At 35.0% G+C, this 21,380-nt stretch overlaps 1 protein-coding gene across 3 annotated transcripts in view; it reads right to left on the bottom strand.

The window, feature by feature from the left end:
- Nucleotides 1–21,380, bottom strand: part of COL11A1 (collagen type XI alpha 1 chain) — a 135,314-nt gene that overhangs the window by 84,264 nt on the left and 29,670 nt on the right. Inside the window, exons 5-12 of one of the 3 annotated variants that reach the window (XM_051625101.1) lie at nt 17,864–17,992; nt 8,610–8,726; nt 8,196–8,342; nt 7,907–8,002; nt 5,772–6,017; nt 3,207–3,269; nt 1,686–1,727; nt 1,251–1,313 (exon numbers count right to left, since the gene is read on the bottom strand). In XM_051625101.1, coding sequence (XP_051481061.1) covers nt 1,251–1,313; nt 1,686–1,727; nt 3,207–3,269; nt 5,772–6,017; nt 7,907–8,002; nt 8,196–8,342; nt 8,610–8,726; nt 17,864–17,992 — 903 coding nt within the window. The remainder of the gene's footprint in view (nt 1–1,250; nt 1,314–1,685; nt 1,728–3,206; nt 3,270–5,771; nt 6,018–7,906; nt 8,003–8,195; nt 8,343–8,609; nt 8,727–17,863; nt 17,993–21,380) is intronic. The other 2 variants (XM_051625100.1, XM_051625099.1) reach the window with 2 other exon arrangements.

Genomic DNA, 21,380 nt, shown 5'->3' with positions numbered 1-21,380 from the left:
AAAATGAAGCAATGTGTTATCCCTGGGTGGCAATTTTCTGACATTACTTTTCTAAATTTTTTACCTAAGATGAAAGGTAGTCAGAATAGTTATAGCAAGACCTAGAGCCTTTATTCAAAGACACTGATTGTTGTTTAAGTAAAAAAACAAACCTGTCCACATATGTTTAAAATTTAAAGTAAGATGTGTTATTTCATCAGGAAGAAATCTGTAAGCAGAATCTGGTTGCAGAAATTTGTATTGTTGTCATGAGTTTGGTAACTCACTTCTACTATTATTTATTTGTGTAATGTGTCCTTTTTTATATAAAATATGAAGTCATTCTATAACAGGTACATTATGTGTTTAGGCAAGAATTTCCTTATGATTAACTCAGTAAGTAATTAGTTTAAAAACTGAGTATTATCAGTGGTTATTCCATTACAATGTGTTAAAATTTCCATCTTACGAGTTTAAATTCCAAAACAAGTTGTTTAGTTAATCTACAGGAAATAAATATGAAAAAAGTATGGATGCTGACTTACTATCAAGGTGAAGCATTTTTGGGATCTTAACACTCTCCAGCTTCACTATTCAGTGAAGCAGTAGCATCTTCTTAGCACTTTCCATAAACAAATACAGCGTGAACATGCTAGAATCATGAGTAAATTATTACCCATAAAACTCAAGAAAGTTTTTTTAGCATATTTTCCTCAAATGAATGTATTTAGGCTGTTTCAAATTTGTGCTAGTTGAGGCAGTAAGAAAAGGCTTGTGTGAACATGTCAGACTAAAATAATAGCATAAACGTAAATTATTCATGACTAGATAGGGTTCTCATACACTCAGTTATTTGATATGGCCAATAAAATCTGTCTAGATCATCTAAATATTATCCATCACTTTCAGTATTTCCACCTATGTTTTGATTCCTCAGAGCTTGTTTTACTCCATATCTCCACATGTCACAGATGAGATATACTGATTTTTAAAAAATTCATTCAAATCCATATGAAATGTTTGTACATTAAAATAATTCACATCAAAACAGAGAAATATAGACAAATAGGAACTTTATTTTTTTCCTGTATTTACACTACCTCTACCACTAAGGAAATGTTTGTCCAGATTCTCAGTTGATTTGCTCAGTTCCACTGAGGTTTCTTAACCTATATGTATATAACTCAGACCTGGATCTAACCCACTTACACTTGGAGCAATTAGGGCAAGACATACCATGAATACGCAGAATAAACTGTATGTTGACTTACCCTTTCACCAGGGTCACCTGGAGGACCAACAGGACCTTGTAGACCTGGGGGACCTGTAAGACCCTATGTAAAATGAATGACATTATTATGCTGAATTACAGCTCGCAGCAATTTTTAACTATTTTTTTCTCTGGAAAGTTATGTTGAACATATATTTGGATAAATGATTTATAAGGCAGCATACTTTTTTTTTTTCTTACAAAGATTTACAGTCCACATTCAAAAGTTTGATTTTCATGTCCACTCAGCTGGTAGCATGCTGACATTGAAAATGCTGGAGATGACCCTTTTTTACTCCCTTCTGAAAACACTAAGCCAGTTATACCATTTGGGAGCTATGATAGAACCAATATTAATTGTGTTAACTCATATGAATACCAAAGCACAGTGGGTAAATCAAATGCAATAAAAGGAAATTGTGATTAATCTACTTACAGCAGGTCCTCTTGGTCCCGGTGGTCCTTCAATGAGCATACCCTAGAGGAGGATGAAAAAAGATACCAAGTTTGTTCTGTCTTGGAGAAAAATATAAAACATCTTTTTAGCTGAACAACTGGAGTTAATATTTCTTATTGTTTTGATAAACTTTTTAGGGAATCTTCTGTCCACAATTACTAGAATTGGAATCCCAATTGCTCTGTGGCTTTAAGAGTGATAAACACTTCTAGGCTGGAGAGACCTTACAGTATTGTATTCAAAATATATGGGGGTTTTTTATGGTGTAACAGCATTTGATGTGAATAGCTCTGTTTCTATGTTGTGGGTCTTACAGAACCTCCTAGTTCCTTTTTTTTTTTTTTTTGCGTACAGATCCAAGTCCAAATTCCAGGTCATGTTAAGACCTATGGATACATGATTCTGACTTGTACTTGGCTTTCCATAGGAAAGAGGACTGGACAAACAAGCTTGAGGCTAGCTGTGCTGAACTCAAACAGTGTTGGCCATTGGCAGTGGGTGTCTCTTCAGTATTATGGATGTAAACTAAATGTATCTTGCAATGGTTTAAAAAAGCCATGCATTTTCTGACTTAACACACTCTGAGCTTCTTCACAGGTCACGACCAAGAGGTCATAATCTTTACTTGTAACTTGTTCATTATTGTAGACCTTTAACTTTGATGATCAGTTGCTAAATGCTAATCCTTGGATAGAAATATGGAATTAGCAGGAAGCTTTTAGACTACAGAATCCAGACTTTTGATATTTAGGTAACAATGTCACGTGACAGTATTTCATCAAGCTTCAACTTAAAGTTGTTTTTTTCCCCTGGTATGTCTGTACCTATTTTTCTATGAAATAGAAATTTCTGTTTGGGTCCCTGAAACTGTATAATCAATGTCTTCTTTAAAGTTCAGTTATGTTTTAGTTTCTAAACATCAAGGATGTGCTACAGTAAACTTTGTCCTACTAAGTAAAAGCCACTTACAATGGTAAAAGTATAGCCGTACTACTATTTAAAAATCAGAAAAAATCTGTAAACTACTGTTGCATTACTGTGCTTATGACCAAAGAAAGTATTTAATTAAACTTTAACAGTTTGATTGCACCCACACAGATTAAACATTCAAACATTTATTTAACTTTTCAGAGGGACTTCCTTGCCCCTGTTGAAACCCATGGTTTCAGTGTTATCTGTGCTAAGCTGGCAGCTACCTCTGTAGGTCTGTCCAAGCTGTATTTAGTAAATGGCCTGAAAAGCAGATCTATGTTTTTGGTTTTATTTCTCTGCACAAGAAGATTCTCCTTGTTTTAATGAAGCGGTGTTTAGTCCTTTGTGTAACTGCAAGAGAAGGCTGAAGGTCTGTTATCACTTTTACACCATCCACACTGCGAGTGCTAGTTTAGAGATCACGGGTAAGGTTACATTAATCTATCATGAACAATGTGCTTTCATAATGATGCATCAACTTACATGTTACATAGTGCTAAAAACACCCTCACCAACATCTCTACTTACAGGTTCAATCACAGCTGGTTCTCCTTTTTGGCCTTTTTCTCCATAAGCCCCATGTCCAGTCACCTAGCCAGTAAAAACAGGCCCCCAAATGAAAATGAGCAGAAGGTCTAAAAACCTGGCACAATAAAGAACTGCAACAACCTGTAACTGAAAGCTAAAGCTGGAACTGATCTGTGCTGTGAGAAACACATTACTGGCTCAAATTATATCAATCAAAAATATTTAATACATGAGAAGTGGAAAATGCAAAAACTGCATGCATACTTTTCCAATTATTGGATATGGTCCATTTCTAGTTTTCCAATGAGATGCAATAGTTTGCATCCCATAGTCTCCATTAGGACTTTGAACTGAGAATCTAAAACTTCTGCATGCAAGTCAAAAAGTTGTTTCTTTTCTTCTTGGACTGACATATTCTAGGCAATTAACAGTGATTCTTCATGACTTTCTTAGTTAAGCAAACCTAAAATAAGCTGGAAAGAAAGATCCCTTGGTCACATATGGACAGTACCCTTCAAGATCCTAATTTCATTCTTTAGACATCAACAACATGTAAATTAGTCTCAGAAGAGTCTGTGACTTCATGGCATAAATGGGAAAGGAGTTACATGGCATTGTAAACATATTTCATGGTTAGCCAGTTATGCCTGCTAGCTGCATGAATTGGCATCAACTGCAACCTCCTTTTAGGATCAGCTCTAAATGAAGTTTTGGGCTCAGGATTACAACAAAAGTACCAAAAACAGTGACACATGCTAATGGCAGAACACAGATCTAAGTTTCACACAAAGGAAAATAAACTGTTTTTTTGTTTTTCCAAACCAGGGGATAAGTATTTTTCTTCAGAAGTACCTCTTGATTGCTAACACTGCATACTAGAAATTAAATTCAACTCTGATCAGATGAAAATGTGGGGTTTTTTTAAATTATTATTTTAGTAGGGTGATTCCACATTTACACTAAAATAGCTGGTGATTTGAAAATCTTAAGGATGATGTTACCATATTTCAATATGAAATATTTTGGAAAAGAGAAGCAGAGATAAAGATTCGTGGTTTGTGCATTTTGTATTGATTTATAAAGGCACAAAACTCACTAGTAACAATGCAATAGTTCATAAAAATCAAGTAGCAAAAGGAATAAATATTTTCTATTGTATTATTGAAAACTGGTTGTAAAAAATTATATCTGGTCTCCATCTTTGGAAGTATTGCCCCTTTTTTAAAGTTTCCAGGTACTGGGTTATTTTCATCTTGCCTTTTTTATCACGTGTTCCAAATACATCCACAGGAAAATTATAAATCTGATTCAGCAGATGAAAGTTGTAAAAGCTGGCACAGTTCAGAGCATGGGTTCTAATTCAAGTTGTCTGATTCCTTCAGCTTTGTAGCAAGGCATTTTAAGTTGAAATTTACACCAGAGGATAGAGTCTACACAGTCATTCGCTTAATGCAGGCACAAATGGTGCCTTATAGGCTCTCTGCTTTGCAGATAATCTGACCTTTTCTGTGTCATTCTGCTAGTGTCCCCATCTGTGCTAGAAGGGAAAAAGTAAGCTTGTATCCCATTGCATAGATAAGGATCATTAAAAAATACAATGACCCCAACAGGGTTTAGAGAGGAGTGATAAATGAAATACAGAAGTATGGGTTTCAAGGTTGGCAGAGAAAAGCAACCTCACAGCATTTGCTGTTATTTCTTGGATCCTTTGTAAACTGAAGTTTGGAGTTTGTGAGGAGAAAATAAAGATAAGACTGAGCAAATACCTCAAATTCTCCTTTCCTACTACACTCAGGGCTTTCTTAATTAAAAATCCAAGTGAGAATTAATTTTGCTTCTAGTCTCAGTCATATTAGTTTTCTTTGCTGCTTCTACAATCCAATAAACTGGTAAACAAGGCTCTTGGCACAACTAAAGGAAAATTAAAGCCTTGCTGTTAAGCCTGTGATTAAGTCAGAATGAAAGAGCTACAAAATACAAAAAAAAAGGAGCATGATTCACAGGATCCACCATGTCATACTATCTTTCTTTATATATACTGAGCTGTTAAATCATTCCTAGGTCATAAATCAGTCACCTAAGCTTTTTTTCATGAAAGGCTTTATATCTTCTCCTTCACAGTCATGAATTTTCTCCTTGGAGGGTAACAGAAGACAAGACACTTCAATGCATTTCATCTTCTTCAGGTAATAATATAAAAATATAAAAATACAGTACTTGCAGCTGCATTAGAACTTGCATTCTTTCCAGCTTTAGCTCTAGTTAAGAAATATTTTTTAAACTGCTAATTTTATAATTTATTTTTTAAATTCCACCTCTTCTTTACTTTCCCTCCCATCTTTAACCCTCCCTTACTCCCTTCACCAAAAGAGACCAAAAACCTGCATTTACTAAAAAAGAAAGTTCACAATTACTAAAACAAAAGGATGGACTTAATCAAAAAGTGATAATATACCTAGTATGTAGAAGGAGCTCTGGATCAGGCTCTGTACAGTTCTGAGACTGTACAATTATAAAGGAATGACTAAATTACATTAATCTGCATTATGCTTTCAATCAACTTACGCTTGTTTCTGTGATATCAGTCTCTGCAGGAACACCTGGACCAAACTCCTCATTAGTGGAATCAGTTGGTTTCTCTTCATATTCTTTATATTCATAAAAATCATATTCGCCTAAATCTCCATCTACCAGCAGATCAGATTCACTGAGGTCTATTCCTCTGCTTCCATATTCAGTTTCCTCAGTTTTTTTATCATAATCCTCTCCAGTTATGTATTCTTCAGCAAACACTTCTTCAACAGGATTTTGCTATTCATATCAGTAGCAGATTTGGGAATAGGAGGAATACGTGAGTTATTGTTAGTAAAGCAATGTGAGCATATGCTGATCCACCATGATGACTTGTCAAATAAAGAAAGAACAATAGAACTGCAGCATATTATCTTTTAATTAGAGTCTGAAGGAATGGCAGTTCAGCCTTTCAGAGTAATTAAAAGATCTTTGTATAGGTATTACAAAGGAGTAATGCTTTCATACATATTTTCTTGTTTAAGTTCTAAAAACATTTTATTCAGTATATCCAGCACGCTGTATATCCAGTACTGCTTCTTCATGTTACTTCAGTGCCAAATATAGCTAAATTTCCCTGCTTGGTTTCACACTTACAAGCATTCATGAATGAAAAAAATGCACCAGAATGAGTAGTGAATAAATTCAGACCTTTTTACAATAACAACACTTTAGTTAAGCCCAGCCTTCTTTTTTTTTTTTTTTACTTTTTTTTTCTTTTTGTGTGTGTGTGTGAAAATTCCATGCTGAGCTGAATGTTGCAACTTTTTTTCTCTTGTTAATAATTTGGCAGTTTATTTATCCCTCAGAAAGTCATGGTTCATGTCTCTCATTGCAATTGATATACTTTTTGGCTGAGTCAAATTCAACTTGCCAAATTCAGATGAACTTTAACATTTCTGAAATCTAAGCTTTCATTTTCAAGTATGTAAACTGTCAAACCAAGCAACAATCTTACAAGCACCAAAGCAGTTCAAAAGAATGCTATATTTGAGATGTACAAAACCATTTGTGAAAAAAGAGGATTGCTTTATTTTGTTACATAGGTCTCTTGAAAGGGTAATTTTGAAAAAAACAAAGTTCAGATATTCCTAATGAGAGATATATTCTAGATATTCAGACAAGATGAACTAGTATGATCTTAAAAAATATTAAGGTGCTTATCAACATCCAGAGTAATTAAAGATATCTTGATCTAACCATTATATTGATCTATTTTATATATATATCTTAATTCACTTTCCAAGATACACAGGAGGACAAGAGAAAAAGAAATGGGAACTCTTTTTCTCTTTTGAAATGTTTATGGGGAATTGGGAGTGCAGTTTTGTACATCTTTTAAGCAACATATCTTCATTTTGAAAGGAAAACGTAAAATAAAAATGAAAACAGTACTTCTTATAATCAGCCATCATTTTTCTAACAGTAGTGTTAATTAATATGTAGAAATATTAATCAACACTGGGTGTAGGTATGGTAACCTTAACAAAATAATGTTTAGGCTTGCCATTGTGGCGTTCTAAAAACGTGGTTTCTAATATAAATCAAAATTATAATTTTATATTTTTGACAGTTCAAAATGCAATGCTTCACAGAAGCTCAGTGAAAAGGAAATAATTTGGTATTAATTAAAAAATATTGGAAACAATAAAGTAATGATGGCTTTTGACTCAACTTCAATATGCTGCTGTGGTTGCAGCCATTCTTTGGCTTGTGTTAGGCTCATTTTATGCTGCATCTTAAAAGTTACAGAAAGAATTAAAGAGACTTCACTGCCTCTTAGTTTAGGAGGGCTATGTATAGTATTTAACCTAGTTTATACTAGACATAGCTCCAGTCACATCCACACTGAATGCAACAACCCTGCATTTCCACAGTATATATCACTAAATTATTTTCAGAAGAATGAATTCCACAGTCTAGAGATTCAGCAGATCTCTACAGAATTAATGGGAGTACTGCCCAAGAAAATAGTAGATTCTGATATTGGCTGAGAAAGAATTATATTGCATTAATTTCTGTTATGTATGTGTATGTATATTTACACAGATGGACATTTGTTCTTTTAAAATATGCTTGTCTGATATGTAAGTCTTTTTGCATTTTGTTTTCTCAGGAGTCCTTATTACCTCATTTGCTTCAGTAGTTCTGAAGGGAGCTTCTGTCTGGGGTCCATAGTCATTTTCAGCTATGCTATACTCTTGAAATCCATCAACAACGTTTGCCTAGTATTAAAAAAAGGTGCATTATTAAAAAAAAAAATCTTCTAGGAAAAATTTGAGTGATATCACATTTATTCAGGTTATGGTATTAGCCAGATGTATTCATCTAGTGTGGTTAGGTTTATTTTTTCTTATTATCAGAGATCTTCCAGTCTTGGCCTCGGAAAGATCTTGATTATTTCTTGGCTACCTTTACCCCTAGTTTGTCTTTTGTTGCTGCTTGATAACTTTTCTTCTTCTTGGATGCATATTTTTCAGATTTTTTTGTTGTGGCCTTTTGGGGTTTGTCCTTTGAGCTAGCGGCCACTGTCCTCTTCTTCTTTTTGACCATGGGTTTCTTTTTCTGCAAACGTTATGAAAGATGGAATGGGAAAACATAAATAAAATGAAAAGAAAATTGAGAAAGCATGAATGAAAGAAGGGTAACCAAATGTGAGATGAATGCTGCCAGCTGTGAGACCTTCCATCTTCAACTGGTAGAGTTACAGCTACAGAGTAAAGAAATGAGTGAAAGGAAAACATTAAGCTTATATTCAGAAGACACAAACTGACAAACCATGTAGTAGGGGACAGCTGGACACCACACAACAAACAGATCAGATTTTGTTACCTCTGTTTGTGCTACTGTCTCTTCAAACAGTGGTGGTCCCTCTGTTAGAGAATCAGTTTCTTTATAATCTGCATCCCCATACTCATAGTCATATTCGATAAAATCTTCTGGTGTGTACTACATTGCAAATGGAAAAATATCAGGCATTCCCATGTTAGTAATAGCAAACCAGATTAGGAATACTGGGAAGTATCTTAACCTTTATTAAGGAATAAAACTTAAGAAAATTAGGGTAGAATGAACAATTAAATACAGTTACTCATTTTGGGGAAAAAATACTATTTCATATTTCTTTCAAAGCACAATACAAAAGTAATAAAAATGCAAGTAGTAGTGCCAGGAAAAAACTCTCTTTTATTGGACTGCATAAAGAATCAACAATAATTTGGATTACCAGGAGCACCAACTGACCTTTTTAAATCATACATGTATTTAATCTTTAAGTTGCAAATAATGCCTCCTTTTACTTATACTCTTTTACCATTATTTTTTTCAGTTGACCAGAAAAGTGGAGAGATGCAAATATCTGACAGGAATAAGGTAAATAATTTCAGATACAGTAAAGAGGCCTCAACTCACAAATAACCATGGCTATCCTCCTCTTGTTAGCTGGAGAGTTCTCAAAACCAGGGCATCTGCATGGTAGACACTGCCCAAACCACTGCTTCTCTGGTATCATTTCATTTAAAGGTCAGACCCTCAGCTGCTGTAAATTGCTCCATAGCTCTGTATCAATAATAACTAGTATCAAATTAAGCTTTGGCCCACAAAACTTTTACAAGAGCAAGTCAGCATCATTGTCTGTAAAATGAAGACAATATCTGTTTGTTTCATTAGATTGCTGAGAGGGTTACGCTTCCAATTGACTTTGAGGATTCATGGAAGTCATACATATCATCAGCATCAGAAAGAGATCAATATTTTAAAAGAAATTGTAAATGAGATTAAAAGAGATCTCCATATTCCTGAATATATTCTACTGTGTGACCAAATTACTAGTTTTACTGTTCTCTCTGGCAAAAGCCTTTTGATACAATTCTTGTATTTATGATTTTAGTACACAGAAAATATGGAGAAGTTGATTTCCTCATGATGTCTGAGACTAACAATGAAAGGTCTTAATCACTTAAAATCCCTTTATTGGGTTTCTTTTACTTCACTCCCATTGACTCCTCAAAGACCTACCATGACCAACAGCTTTTCTTAAAAAGAAGATACAGAATTTTTTAAGAAGTTGGATGCTTTTTATTTTATTGTCCTTTTGATTATTTCTACACCCATGCACCCTGGTTAATAGTGAGATTTGATAAACATATAGAAAAAATGTAACATACTTTTGGTAATAATCTAGAACTATATTGCATGTTAGTAAGAGAATGTAAAACTGCACTTAAATAGCAAAACATGATCTTAGGTGGAGGCTATGCTCCCTGTAAAGCATATTAGTATTTTATATCTGCCTGTTACATAAAGTAAGCAGTGCTTTGATTTCATCAGTGGTATCATTGGCATTACAGAAATAAGTTGATACTATGAACACTTTTCAAAATAAGCATTTTAGACTGAAACCTGGTAAGTAATATGTGGTTATTCTCTCCCTGTTCAGTAAATTAAGATTCAGTCCTATTCCCAGTAAAGTCAATGAAACATCTTTGACTTGTAAATGTTACTGTCCAAGGGCCTCATGGGAAGTGATGATACATTTCTAGAGATGTGCAAAGGTGTAAAAGCATGTTTTCTGGCTTCTGCAGTTCTAAAAATGCAACTCAATAAAACTGGCTTCTAATGAAGCCTGTCACTGACATCCAGAAAAAAACGACAATGTGACAAGCTTCTAGGAGACTATAAACAGCCATACAAAGGAAGCAAAGACAAGAAATAACCACATGGATAACAACAATAATCTTGAAGTTGTTCCAGAATAACATTGAAATTGCTGCATTTTGCTGGAAATTATAAAAATGCATGTAAATACGTAAAATCTGATTTGCTTATCTTCTGTCAAGAAGTCTAAGCAAACTACGTTGATCTAAAAGGAAAAAAAAAAAAGGCTTTAGTGGAATATACCTCTTCAAATTCAGTCATTCCACCCTGGCAGTGACAACTCATTGCATACTTTTATATGCTTCCTCAGCCAAACAACATGGATCAAAGACTCTGCTATGTAATTTTTACTGGTACCAAAACAATAGACACTACCCATGTCAAATATTAACCAATATTGTAAGGTCATAAGTGAGGAAACATTTTGGAGATATTTACTGCTTCATTTGGTGGTTTTAAATTTATATATGCTGTTAAGAGTTTGTTTTAATAACTTCCAGACACACAGATTCCTTTTTAGTAAGCATTGTATATCTATTCTGAAACTGGAAGTATTCATTCCAGCATTCATTTTGAGCAATTAGCAGTTAAAATACAACTCTGTGTTGTTCAGAACTGCTTTTCAAATCTCAGTAGTATGGCTTCCCTCAAAGTAAACTGAATGGCTGTGCTGAACTGTGCCAACTATGCAACTAATAAAATTATAACAGTGGGTTACAAGAAGTTTTTCAGAGGCCACAAACTAAACAGAAAAGTTGACTGGAAAAAAAAAGAAAGGAAAAATATCTGTGCCAAGTATGTTAGTATTAAAAAAAGAAAGTGGTGAATAAATTGATATTTATGCTAAGATCTGCCAGAGGCATAGTTTGGAAAGCCAGACATTTATGAATGAGAGAACTAGAAAATACTCATACAAAAATGCATGAGTATGTGGAGAGATCTATTGCATCATGCACAACCACACAGAAACCACTTCACTTTTGGGTATTGCTCTTCACGCATTTCTATTAAAGAAAATGAGATTTCTTGACATATGCAAAATATTATCTCAAATACAGTGGTACATTTGGGTCACAATGATACGGAGGCACACAGACAAAAAGAACAGGAATGGATGAGAACCAGGGAATGCCAGTTTCCATGCTGGAATCTCTACACAGATCAGAGGAATATTACAGAAATTCTTAAACCTGCAAGCTAGGACATGTGACCTCCATACTGAAACCGTATTCAAGCAGTTTCTAATTCACAGTACTTTCTAGTGCCCTTGGTACACGAGGGACAAGTTAGCATATGTAGTAGCCCTAAACTTCTTCCACAGAAAGATCTTACTCTTAGTAGTCCTTCCTTTCCAGATGTTTCTGAAAGACCAACAGCCCTAGTCTTTCACACCAGCCAATAAACAGAGAGAGTATGTTTTGTACTGTGCTGCACAAGTCCTGTTGCAACTAGTGCAGCATAGATGCAAAATCTTCCAGGTGTATTTCCTGAGGCACAGTTTGTTCAGATGGAGGAATGCATCTCTATACCATAACTGGTGTAAAGATGTACTTTAGAAATATAACTTATTCCACAGCACGATTTTATCAACCCAACCTGATGAAGGCTATCACCTGTCTGTAAGATGAGACAATAGGACTGGTGAAGGATGGGCCAGTTAAATGAGGACTAAATTGACAAACACCAGGAACAGATCTATTTAATGGAGTGAATGATGAGGCTTTTATCATTTGCTGTGAAGCTGCGACTCACACTTACCATCAGGATTGTTATGTGGCACACAACCTTTCTGTTTCTGGAACTACACAACCACAAGGTTACATTATCAGATGACCATAGGCAGAGATCCACTCAGCTTGAGGCCTCAACAAACCTCAAGAAAAGTGCCTTCACACTCTGGATATCAACATTTTTGCATGCAAAACCTATGCTATCTCAAGCTTTTCTATTCACAGAAGTTGGGGAGTTCATAGAAATCTGTCGTGGTTGCACTGCTAATCAAAGGAAAGAGTAGACTTTTGAAAATATATGAGAAAGCATCTATAATTTCAAAATTAATTAATGCAACTGGAAAAGTATCTTCTGCCACTTTCTAAATTTAGTCAAGACTACTAACTCTAGGAAGAAATTAAAGGAGGGAACGAAAGCTAGTATGGAGAGTGAATAGGGCATAATATGAAGAGTTGAAGAGGGCATAATTTGTTTTGTTAGCTATATACCAAAGGAAGATACTACTGGCCAGGAATACAGCCAGAAAATCAAGAAGTTGGAATGAGATTTAAAGGGGCATTCAGCTTATGGATCATTCTGATGATCCTTCTATGGGTACAGACTTAGATAAGTGCAAAATATACCTACAACAGCTGTGCAGCATTGCTTCAATCCCATTCATGAGATCTCTTTATCAGAGTTTACCTAAACCCTAATACTACTAAATAATGGGATGGTTACAGATCTGAGACAACAGAGATGAGACTGATGAAGTGCTCAGAGTAATAGCAAAATACATGCAACTGCTTTAACTTTCCCAGTGATTTCACATGAATATAAAAAAGATTGACCCAAATTATACCTTCCACTTAGACAGTAAGCCGGAACGTGGTGAGGGATTTCAGCTAAGAGACATCAGGTAACACACAGCTCAAATGTGATGCAATACTCTTTTTTTCTTTCTTCTAAGACCACCAATAATTACAGAACAGCCATTCTTGTAATGAATATTGCATATGACTGTTTTCTTACAAATGAAAGGAAGCAAAAAACCTGCTGTTTCTTGATGGAACAAAATCTTTCCACTATGACCTCATGCTTTCTTTACCAGAGTGATTATATTACACTACCAGATCATCATGCAATTCCAATTAGAGAGATGAACTGTTTTCTTCATCAGATGAATTTTAGAAGCAGGAGATCAGCAGCCTGCAAGGCCTGTTTCAACTGTGGAATGACTTAAATATTCTAAAGACAGCCTTACTTTGAAAATGGATTCTTCTACTATCCATACTCCAAAAACCTAACCCTGCATTCTAAGATGTAGATTTTAGCAATTTTTGCCTTTCCAAATTATAAGGAACAAACAATCTAAACCCTAAACCAAAGACATATCATAAACTCAATTTTTCCATTGCCTAAAGATTATGCTAAATCATCTAGCTAGCTAAAGAGGCAAAGATGACTTCAAAACACTTTACAAAATGCAATAAATAAAGGATGTAAAGCAAAAAAAGAGTTTGAAAAAGCAGATGCAGTAATATAAATAAATAAATGGTAGTAGATGTCAATTTTTGGCAGAAAGTTGAAACACCGCCTCTTCTACATCATAGTCCCTTGGTTGTTCATAAAAGTGATAGAAGAATGAGATAAAAAGGACAAAAACTTCAACTTCCAAAGACAGTCTCTGTCAAAAGGAGAACAAGATGCATAAGGTTCTTTATTAAACTAATTGCTTAAAGAAAAATTTTATGTCTCTGTACAAAGAAAAAGAGAGCTATGAAGATCAGTATTTTATAACATTTGCAAAATTAACTAACTGCAGTTCTAAATATAACATTAAACATAACATTAAAATATGAAAATAATTATCTCTCCGTATTCTTCAGAAGGCTAGTTTTTCTGATCAAACGTCTGAAAGGACACTAAACTAACATCATCTGAAAGGATGCATGAGACCTCCAAGTCCACATATTTTGGGAGCAATTTAACCCCTCACTTTACCAAGTTCATTTCATTAAAACAAACATTTCATTTCTTCAAATAATCCATTAGTTTGGGACAGGTTGAAAATAAATTCAGCCGAGTTCCTTTGGGGAGCAATTTCTTCAGCAGAAATCAGACAGTGTGATTTAGTAGATTGGAAAAGAATCTTCCAAGAGAAGTTTCAAAAGCCTAAGAGCTGGGTTCATTGAAAACTAGACCTGACAACATTCCAGAAAATACACTGCCCAACATCAAGAAAGATGAAGACTGACTAGGTGTTTCCCGCTCTAATTTCTGTGAGCTGGCCAAGCATATGTGATTGAACTGGAACTGAAATTCATACATTTCCATTTATAGTAGAAAGGGTTCTGAAAACAAGAGAGACCAGACCATTCATAAGGTATTTATAAGAAAAGCACATGTGCATAACTTCCTTAGGAAAAGTAATCCTGATAATTTCAAAATATAATTTCATCCCCACATTTGATCCCCAAAACCTAATCATACATTTAGCATGACATAAATATAATTATTACTTAATTCATCTTAAAGTTCAGTATTAAAAAAAAAACTCTGAAAAAACCCAGCAGAATAGAGAAAGAAGGTTAAATAACATCAACATCAATAAAATACTTGTGCCTTCAAACCTAAATCATCCTAGACAAATCTACCTCTCCAGATATTTCTTTAGTGGTCCAAAAATCATCCAAGTTTTCAGACTAACTCCATTCCCAGGCTGTGAACTTGCCAGGAGACTAGAAAGGTGTGCGATATCAAGAGAAATCCTATTCAGCTTCCTGGGTGTAACACCACAAACATAAATTATTGTTTCATTGACAAAAATCAACCACTTCCTTTCAGTTTTGTAGTCAGTTCTGGAAACACACATTAATAGGCTCTACCATCACATAATTTGTCTCTTTCCTCTAAGCCAAGGATCAGTTTCGTATTCCAGTCTGCACTAATCCAAAGACTCCAAGATGTAAGGCCAGAAGAAACTATTAGATCACCCTAAATAAGTCCTATATGTTTTTAGACTTCAAAACTTCTTACAGCCACCCCATAACTGAGCAAACTAAAGCATAAATGACATTTCCCAATATTTTTAGAAAGGTACCTATCCTGGGCTTGATTATATCTAGAGATACACCATTTTGATAATTTGTTCTTTCATTCCTAAATAATTTAGTAGATCTTTTCCTATCTGAACTTATCTTTCTTCCTTTTCTCCCCTTCACAGATTCATCTGCAGCCAGTATTTTCTTTTTGTGACGGTTCCTTGCAAATGAAAAGTGAGTAACATGTCAGGCTTTTGTCATTATTATGGACAAGTCAAATACATTAAGCTTTCCAGTTCCCAAAGTTACAACAACTATGTAGCTTTTGTTTTAATCATTTCCATCTTTGCAATGTTTGTTTTAGAGACTAAACACCAAGATGGTATGTGATGTTCCAATGTATGTTTCAACCAACAGCATACAGAGAAGTTATATCACATTTGTATTCTCTGATTCCTTTGTTTACAAACAGACAAACTATATATTTTTAGGCCAGTTTTGCTTTGAGTCCCCATGTACAAACCATGTCCCTACTTGAATAACATGAATGTTTTGCGGCTACTGTTCAAAAAGTATTTTCAGCTTCTGCCCCAAACCTGACACTAAAAGACACAATCCTGCCTTTGTTCGGTGCTCACCAACTTTTTTCAATAGATGTGCAGCACATAACTCAGAATTCTACGTGATAAGCATATAACTATATTTGCGCACTTAGTTTTTATAATGAAGATGAGGCTTTTTTTTTTTTAATCTATAAATTAGTGCTCTCAACTGATGTTAGTGTTACACAGCTTTGATATAATATAAATGTAATGTAATATTTGACAGCAGGAGATTTAGCTAGTCATCCATTACAGAGGGAATGCAATCCCTGGGCTATTATTCATATTCTACATCCTTTAGAAACATTGAATTAGACTTTAATAATTCATCTAGTGATTGCTAATGATACATCACAAGTATGAATTCTCCATCTTGTATAGATTTTGAATTCACAGTCTGACCCCAACTGATTTCTGTGGACTCCAGACCTTGTCCGCATGCATTACACTATAGGAGAGGAGTCATCATTGCCATTAGCAATGGCCAGAGCAAACAACTATTCCAGCCTCTAAGCTGTGTTGACTCCTGCTTAGGAGTTGATGTGAGTTTGGAGGTGACAGTACTCCAAACTTAGTTAAGGTATTTTAAGTATTTACATGTATCCCTCTTCAAGAAAGAGACCAAGGGTGATTTTATCAACCTTTTCTCAAAAAAGATCAGTGTATTATATTGACTACTCTTCAATCTTATTTCAAAGTAGAAAAGCACTAGCCTATGCAAACCTTCCAGATCTTCACACAGGAAACAGAAAAAGAATCAAGAGTGCTGAGTCACATAGCAACAAAGGCCAGGAAAGTTCCCAAGCAAGATTTCAAACTTATTTGAAATTTTACAATGAGAAAAAAATTAATTTGATTTTCCCTTTTTTTTTTTTTTTTTTTTTTTTTAAATTTCCCCCTCCCTATAAAATGTCAACAATGTGCTTTCAGCTTGTTCTGTTTTGGAATATAGTGTATAGATATCCACATAGCCAAACACAGAGACAGAAGGTCCAACAGAGTCCTCAGGAAGAGACCAGACTCCATATTCTTTAATGTAGTGTTAAGGCCTCTGCCTCTGTGTAACTGACTTGACACATCTTGAACTATACCTCTGATGCAATGGATGTGTGAGTTCCTTTGAACTAGGTTCTGGGCCCTACTGATATTAGTCACTTGATGAAATAATTTTCAGTCAGCTGGAGTAAATACTAACAAGAAGTGAAATTATCATGTAGTTAGGAAAAGCTGTCTCAAAACTAGCTCAAAGCAGGCATCTGAGAACAATTCAGTAATATTTTTAAAGGTGATCTCCTAAGCAATCAGGAACAATAACCAGTAACATCACACACAGTTGAGACAGTTAGTATGCACTCCAGTTAGTAGTGCCAAGCTCAATTACAACTAGTTACATTTTGCAAAAGCTTTCCACTTTACAGTGTTTGATCAAAGAATTGAGAATTTGTACAATACATAAATCTGCTGACCCTCACAGGTCCAATCTGAGGAACTATTTTTCTCTCAGTGTATTAGTCCGTTTATGGCTGTGAGAATTGTCTACAGTGAGAAATGGTTTCTGTAAACATCTTTTGTATTTCTGTTTTGTTCCTGTCCTTATTTACCTGCTATGTGTGGAGCTGGCTGAAGTAATTTTGTGTGTACATGAATTCGTACTCTAGAGACAGCTCATTAGAATAAATGGCATTTCTAGCAGAAGAAGTTTACAGCTGCAGAATATTCATAGCTGTCATGTCTTTGAAATATGGCATTTGATGGTACTCAGCATCAGTGAAATAATAAATGTACACAGGAAGAACAAATTAGTACAACTAAACAAACTCATATTGCTATATTTTTTTAAGGAATTGCAGTTTGACTTCATTGAGCATGCTGGTTATTCAAACACCAGTGGGATATGTTCCTTCAAATGCTTGACATAAATGAGTGGATAACAAAAATGAATTCACTCCTGCAATCTTCCTCCCTCATACCTAAAATAATGCATGCATATAGCTCTAAATGCTCCTTGGGCAACTTGTATCCAGCACAACCACTAATGTGCAATAAATCTAGTAATACATGACTGATTACTCACCTCATCAACTTGAGGATCTTGAGCCTGAGCCGCATTGGGCACTGGGGAATCACAGTCTGGGCTATAATGCTCACAATAGTCATATGCAGCTCTGGGGTCTGCTATAATCAACAGCTGCTGAATCTCACCCTGCAGGAAAGCATATGGAGATTAGATAACAAAAACAAAGACTGTGTACAGTTCATCAGAAGTACAGAGTTTTCATTCAGAAAACAAAACCAGGCACATAATACTTACATTAGATATTATTTTAACATTTGTGGTTGTATCTAGCATACCTACTTAATGTCTGCCATTATTCTGGAAAACACCCTATTGTTCACATGGCAAAACAATACAAATTAATACCAACTGGACTACGTGCAAAATTCTGGCTTAAGATGCTGTCTGGTTTAGAAAGGAGAGGGTGGGAAGGTGTAACTCCTTCTCTGTCATTTTCATGCTGTTTATTTACTTCTTCACTGGGAACAAGTCTAAATTCCTAAGATTCAATTCAGGGCACTTCCTATTACCAGCATGCAGCTCAGCATGCAAGTGATCAACAGTATAATTGTGAGAGTTTGCATCACATCTGTACTCTCAAAGAAGGGAGAAAATAAAACAAGAAGGCCATACCAGAGACACAGTTATTGGAATAAAAAAATAATTACATTAAGTATGAACAATGTAAATACACACTACAGAATATGTTGAAATAAAAATTTTAACAGCTAACCAATGTTATTTACATCTCTATTCCCTTATATAATCGATAAAAACAACATTACAGTAAAGAGACTCACCATTCTAGATAATAAAAACTGTGCTGCTGAGAACCCCTACAGAGACCTTGTATGTTTATCATTTTCCACAGAAAGCTGTCTAGTATCCAGTACATTTTTTAATATAGTGATACCATTTAAACTGCATTTGGTAAATTTGTGCCAAGTTTTCCACTATAAATTTCCCCATTTAGGAGCTTCTTACACTCATAAAAACGAGGTTGTTGAAAATTGGCACATGTACATGGTCAAAACCCATTAGCTTCAATCTCTCACTATTTCCCCTGAAAGAGGCGAAAGTTTTATGTACTTCCAATGTAATTTTATTTTGTTTTTACCAAATATGGTGGCAAAGGAATAAATTTGGCAAAGGAATAAATTTGTCAGCATACTTGTGCATGTTTTGTCTTTAAAGAGAAAATATCATAACTGATGGAAATGTACAGCTGGAAAAATTCACAATCATCTCAGTATTTCCAGAATTGGTGTACATCTCTCAGAACAGTAGCCTTTAACTAATTAACAAAATTGTTGATTACATTAAAATAGTAAAGAGTAATTTGTAATGTTCATTCCTTTCATAAAGAAACATTACAGAAAGAGGAAAAAAAAAAACCCAAAAAATAATCAAACAACCTTCCACAATTTTCCTAGTTCTACAATATTTTTTACTATCTTATTTAACATAAAATATTAAATTCTTAGGAACTAGATGATCTTTAAGGTCCCTTCCAACCCAAACCAGTCTAGTTTCTTAGCACACAATGGCTATACATTACAAATCTGTTTTTTGCAATACTCTCAACTCATTTTACTTTATAGACTCATGTATTTCTCGGATTAACTTAGAGTTGGAATATTTTTTTTAAGCTTCCAGAAATACTGGAAGTTCCCTTGCCAGCGGTTCTAGACAGTCTCTTTTGTTTTCTTTAGCTCACTAATACTTCCTGATTTGGACATCCCCCTACAAAACCTGCTATACGTATTGAGAAATTCCCTCTTTCATTCCGTACATGACTCCCTCAGGAATTTAAGTGCTTTGAGAGGTTTTGTATAGTCATTGTCAGCCTGGGCTATGCAACCTCCATCTCCTGCAAAGTGTTTCCAACGTGCTCCGCCCTTCCTCTTTCACCAGCCAATTTAAAACTAAGTGAAGCAGAGGAGTAAATTAGAATTAGCAACTGAAAGACGAAAGAGGTAAATGTTTTGGAGTAATCGTTAGAGATGGAGGTGTGGAACCCTGTCCTCACCCTGCTGAGCTCGGGTTATCGTCTTGCTATATGCCACTGAACACACACACCTTTCTGAGATACCCGTGCAGATCATCATGTACACAGTGTGCCAGCTACTCTCAGCTACGCCAGAACCTCTCCTGAAAGTACTGCTGCTAAGCACAATATGCTAAGAGAACCCAGGTGGGGGAATACAGCCAGGATTCTGGAGCTTGCTTTTGTGCTGATCTCGAATACCATGGAATTTTGGCACTGGGTTTGGTCAGACTGTTTGCAAGAAGCACTCAGCATGCTGTTACCACTTGGCTTAGATGTCCCTAAATTGGTTAAAGCTGTTCCTGATCCATTGACTGCCCTTCCCAGTCACGCCTGTCTGCCTGTCATGGGTCCACAGACAGGGAGGCCCTCAAAGGTCTTGCACAGTATGCATAAATTGCTACTGGCTATTTGTGTGTGAGAAGTTTACTGAGGAAGTGATTGATTTTATATTTGGCGTCTCAAGTGTTAATTTTCCTCTTTTTCCTTGAACACTTACTATAAAAAATTTCCAGTAAATTATTCTTTTTCTATTTATTTTTTTTAATTTTACGTCTTTGCTAATGAAATGGCTTCTTTGAGTATTTATAATAATGAAATCCACAATAATGTACCATTCTAAGGTCTTTGTAGGACAAATCTAAATTCTTTCTCTGAGAATTTTTTACAGAACAATTTCAGTCTTCACAAAACCATTCCTTGATTTTAGCTGCTTGACTTTGTGAGACTGAAAAAAATTTTTATAAAGTTCTTCACAGATAAACTACACATATATAATCTGGCCATACCTCACAACCTGTAGTCATATATTAGGCACTTAATGATCTACTTGCACAAGTTCCAAGAACCTTAAATAAAATATGGATAAAGGGAGTAATGTTTATTAACAACTCTAGTAGTTGGTCTCTAAAACAACACTGAGGTATCTAAACATATATGCATATGTGCATAATATTGTGCTTATATGAAAATTGCAGAAAAAAAGCAAGTCTCACAGGATAAAATGATGAAAGCAAGAGAGGGAGAACAAAGATGGGGAAGGAGACAGGAGAATAGAGTAAAATTTACTATTACATCTGAGCATCCTTGAAGTACTCTGAAAAGTGCATACAGAAAAAAACAAAACACAACAGAACTACATAGAGAGGCTGTCTATATACATTAATTTTATTTATTATTTTTTTTCCTATGAAATTGTCATGACCACCTTTGTTGGGAAGGAATGCTCAGGTAATTTCACAAAGTTATAGAAGTCAAATGTTTTACATCTCTGCTGAGATAGTCTTACACCATGATCTGCTCTCAGGTGTACATGGGATGACAGTCGAGGGCAGAGGCATGGAACCTGTGGTGAGGTATCAGACAGATACACACAGATACTTTTTCACCTTAGTACTTGTAACAATGGTGTACTTAACTTGCTCCAAAATGTGTAAGTAAAACAGATCAATTTGGAGTCTTAATGTTTAGTTTGGATTATAAATACTT

This window comes from Apus apus, chromosome 7, assembly GCF_020740795.1.
Source record: "Apus apus isolate bApuApu2 chromosome 7, bApuApu2.pri.cur, whole genome shotgun sequence".
Lineage (NCBI taxonomy): Eukaryota > Metazoa > Chordata > Aves > Apodiformes > Apodidae > Apus > Apus apus.
Note: the sequence above shows the minus strand (reverse complement) of the source record. Positions and strands in the feature narration are given on the sequence as shown.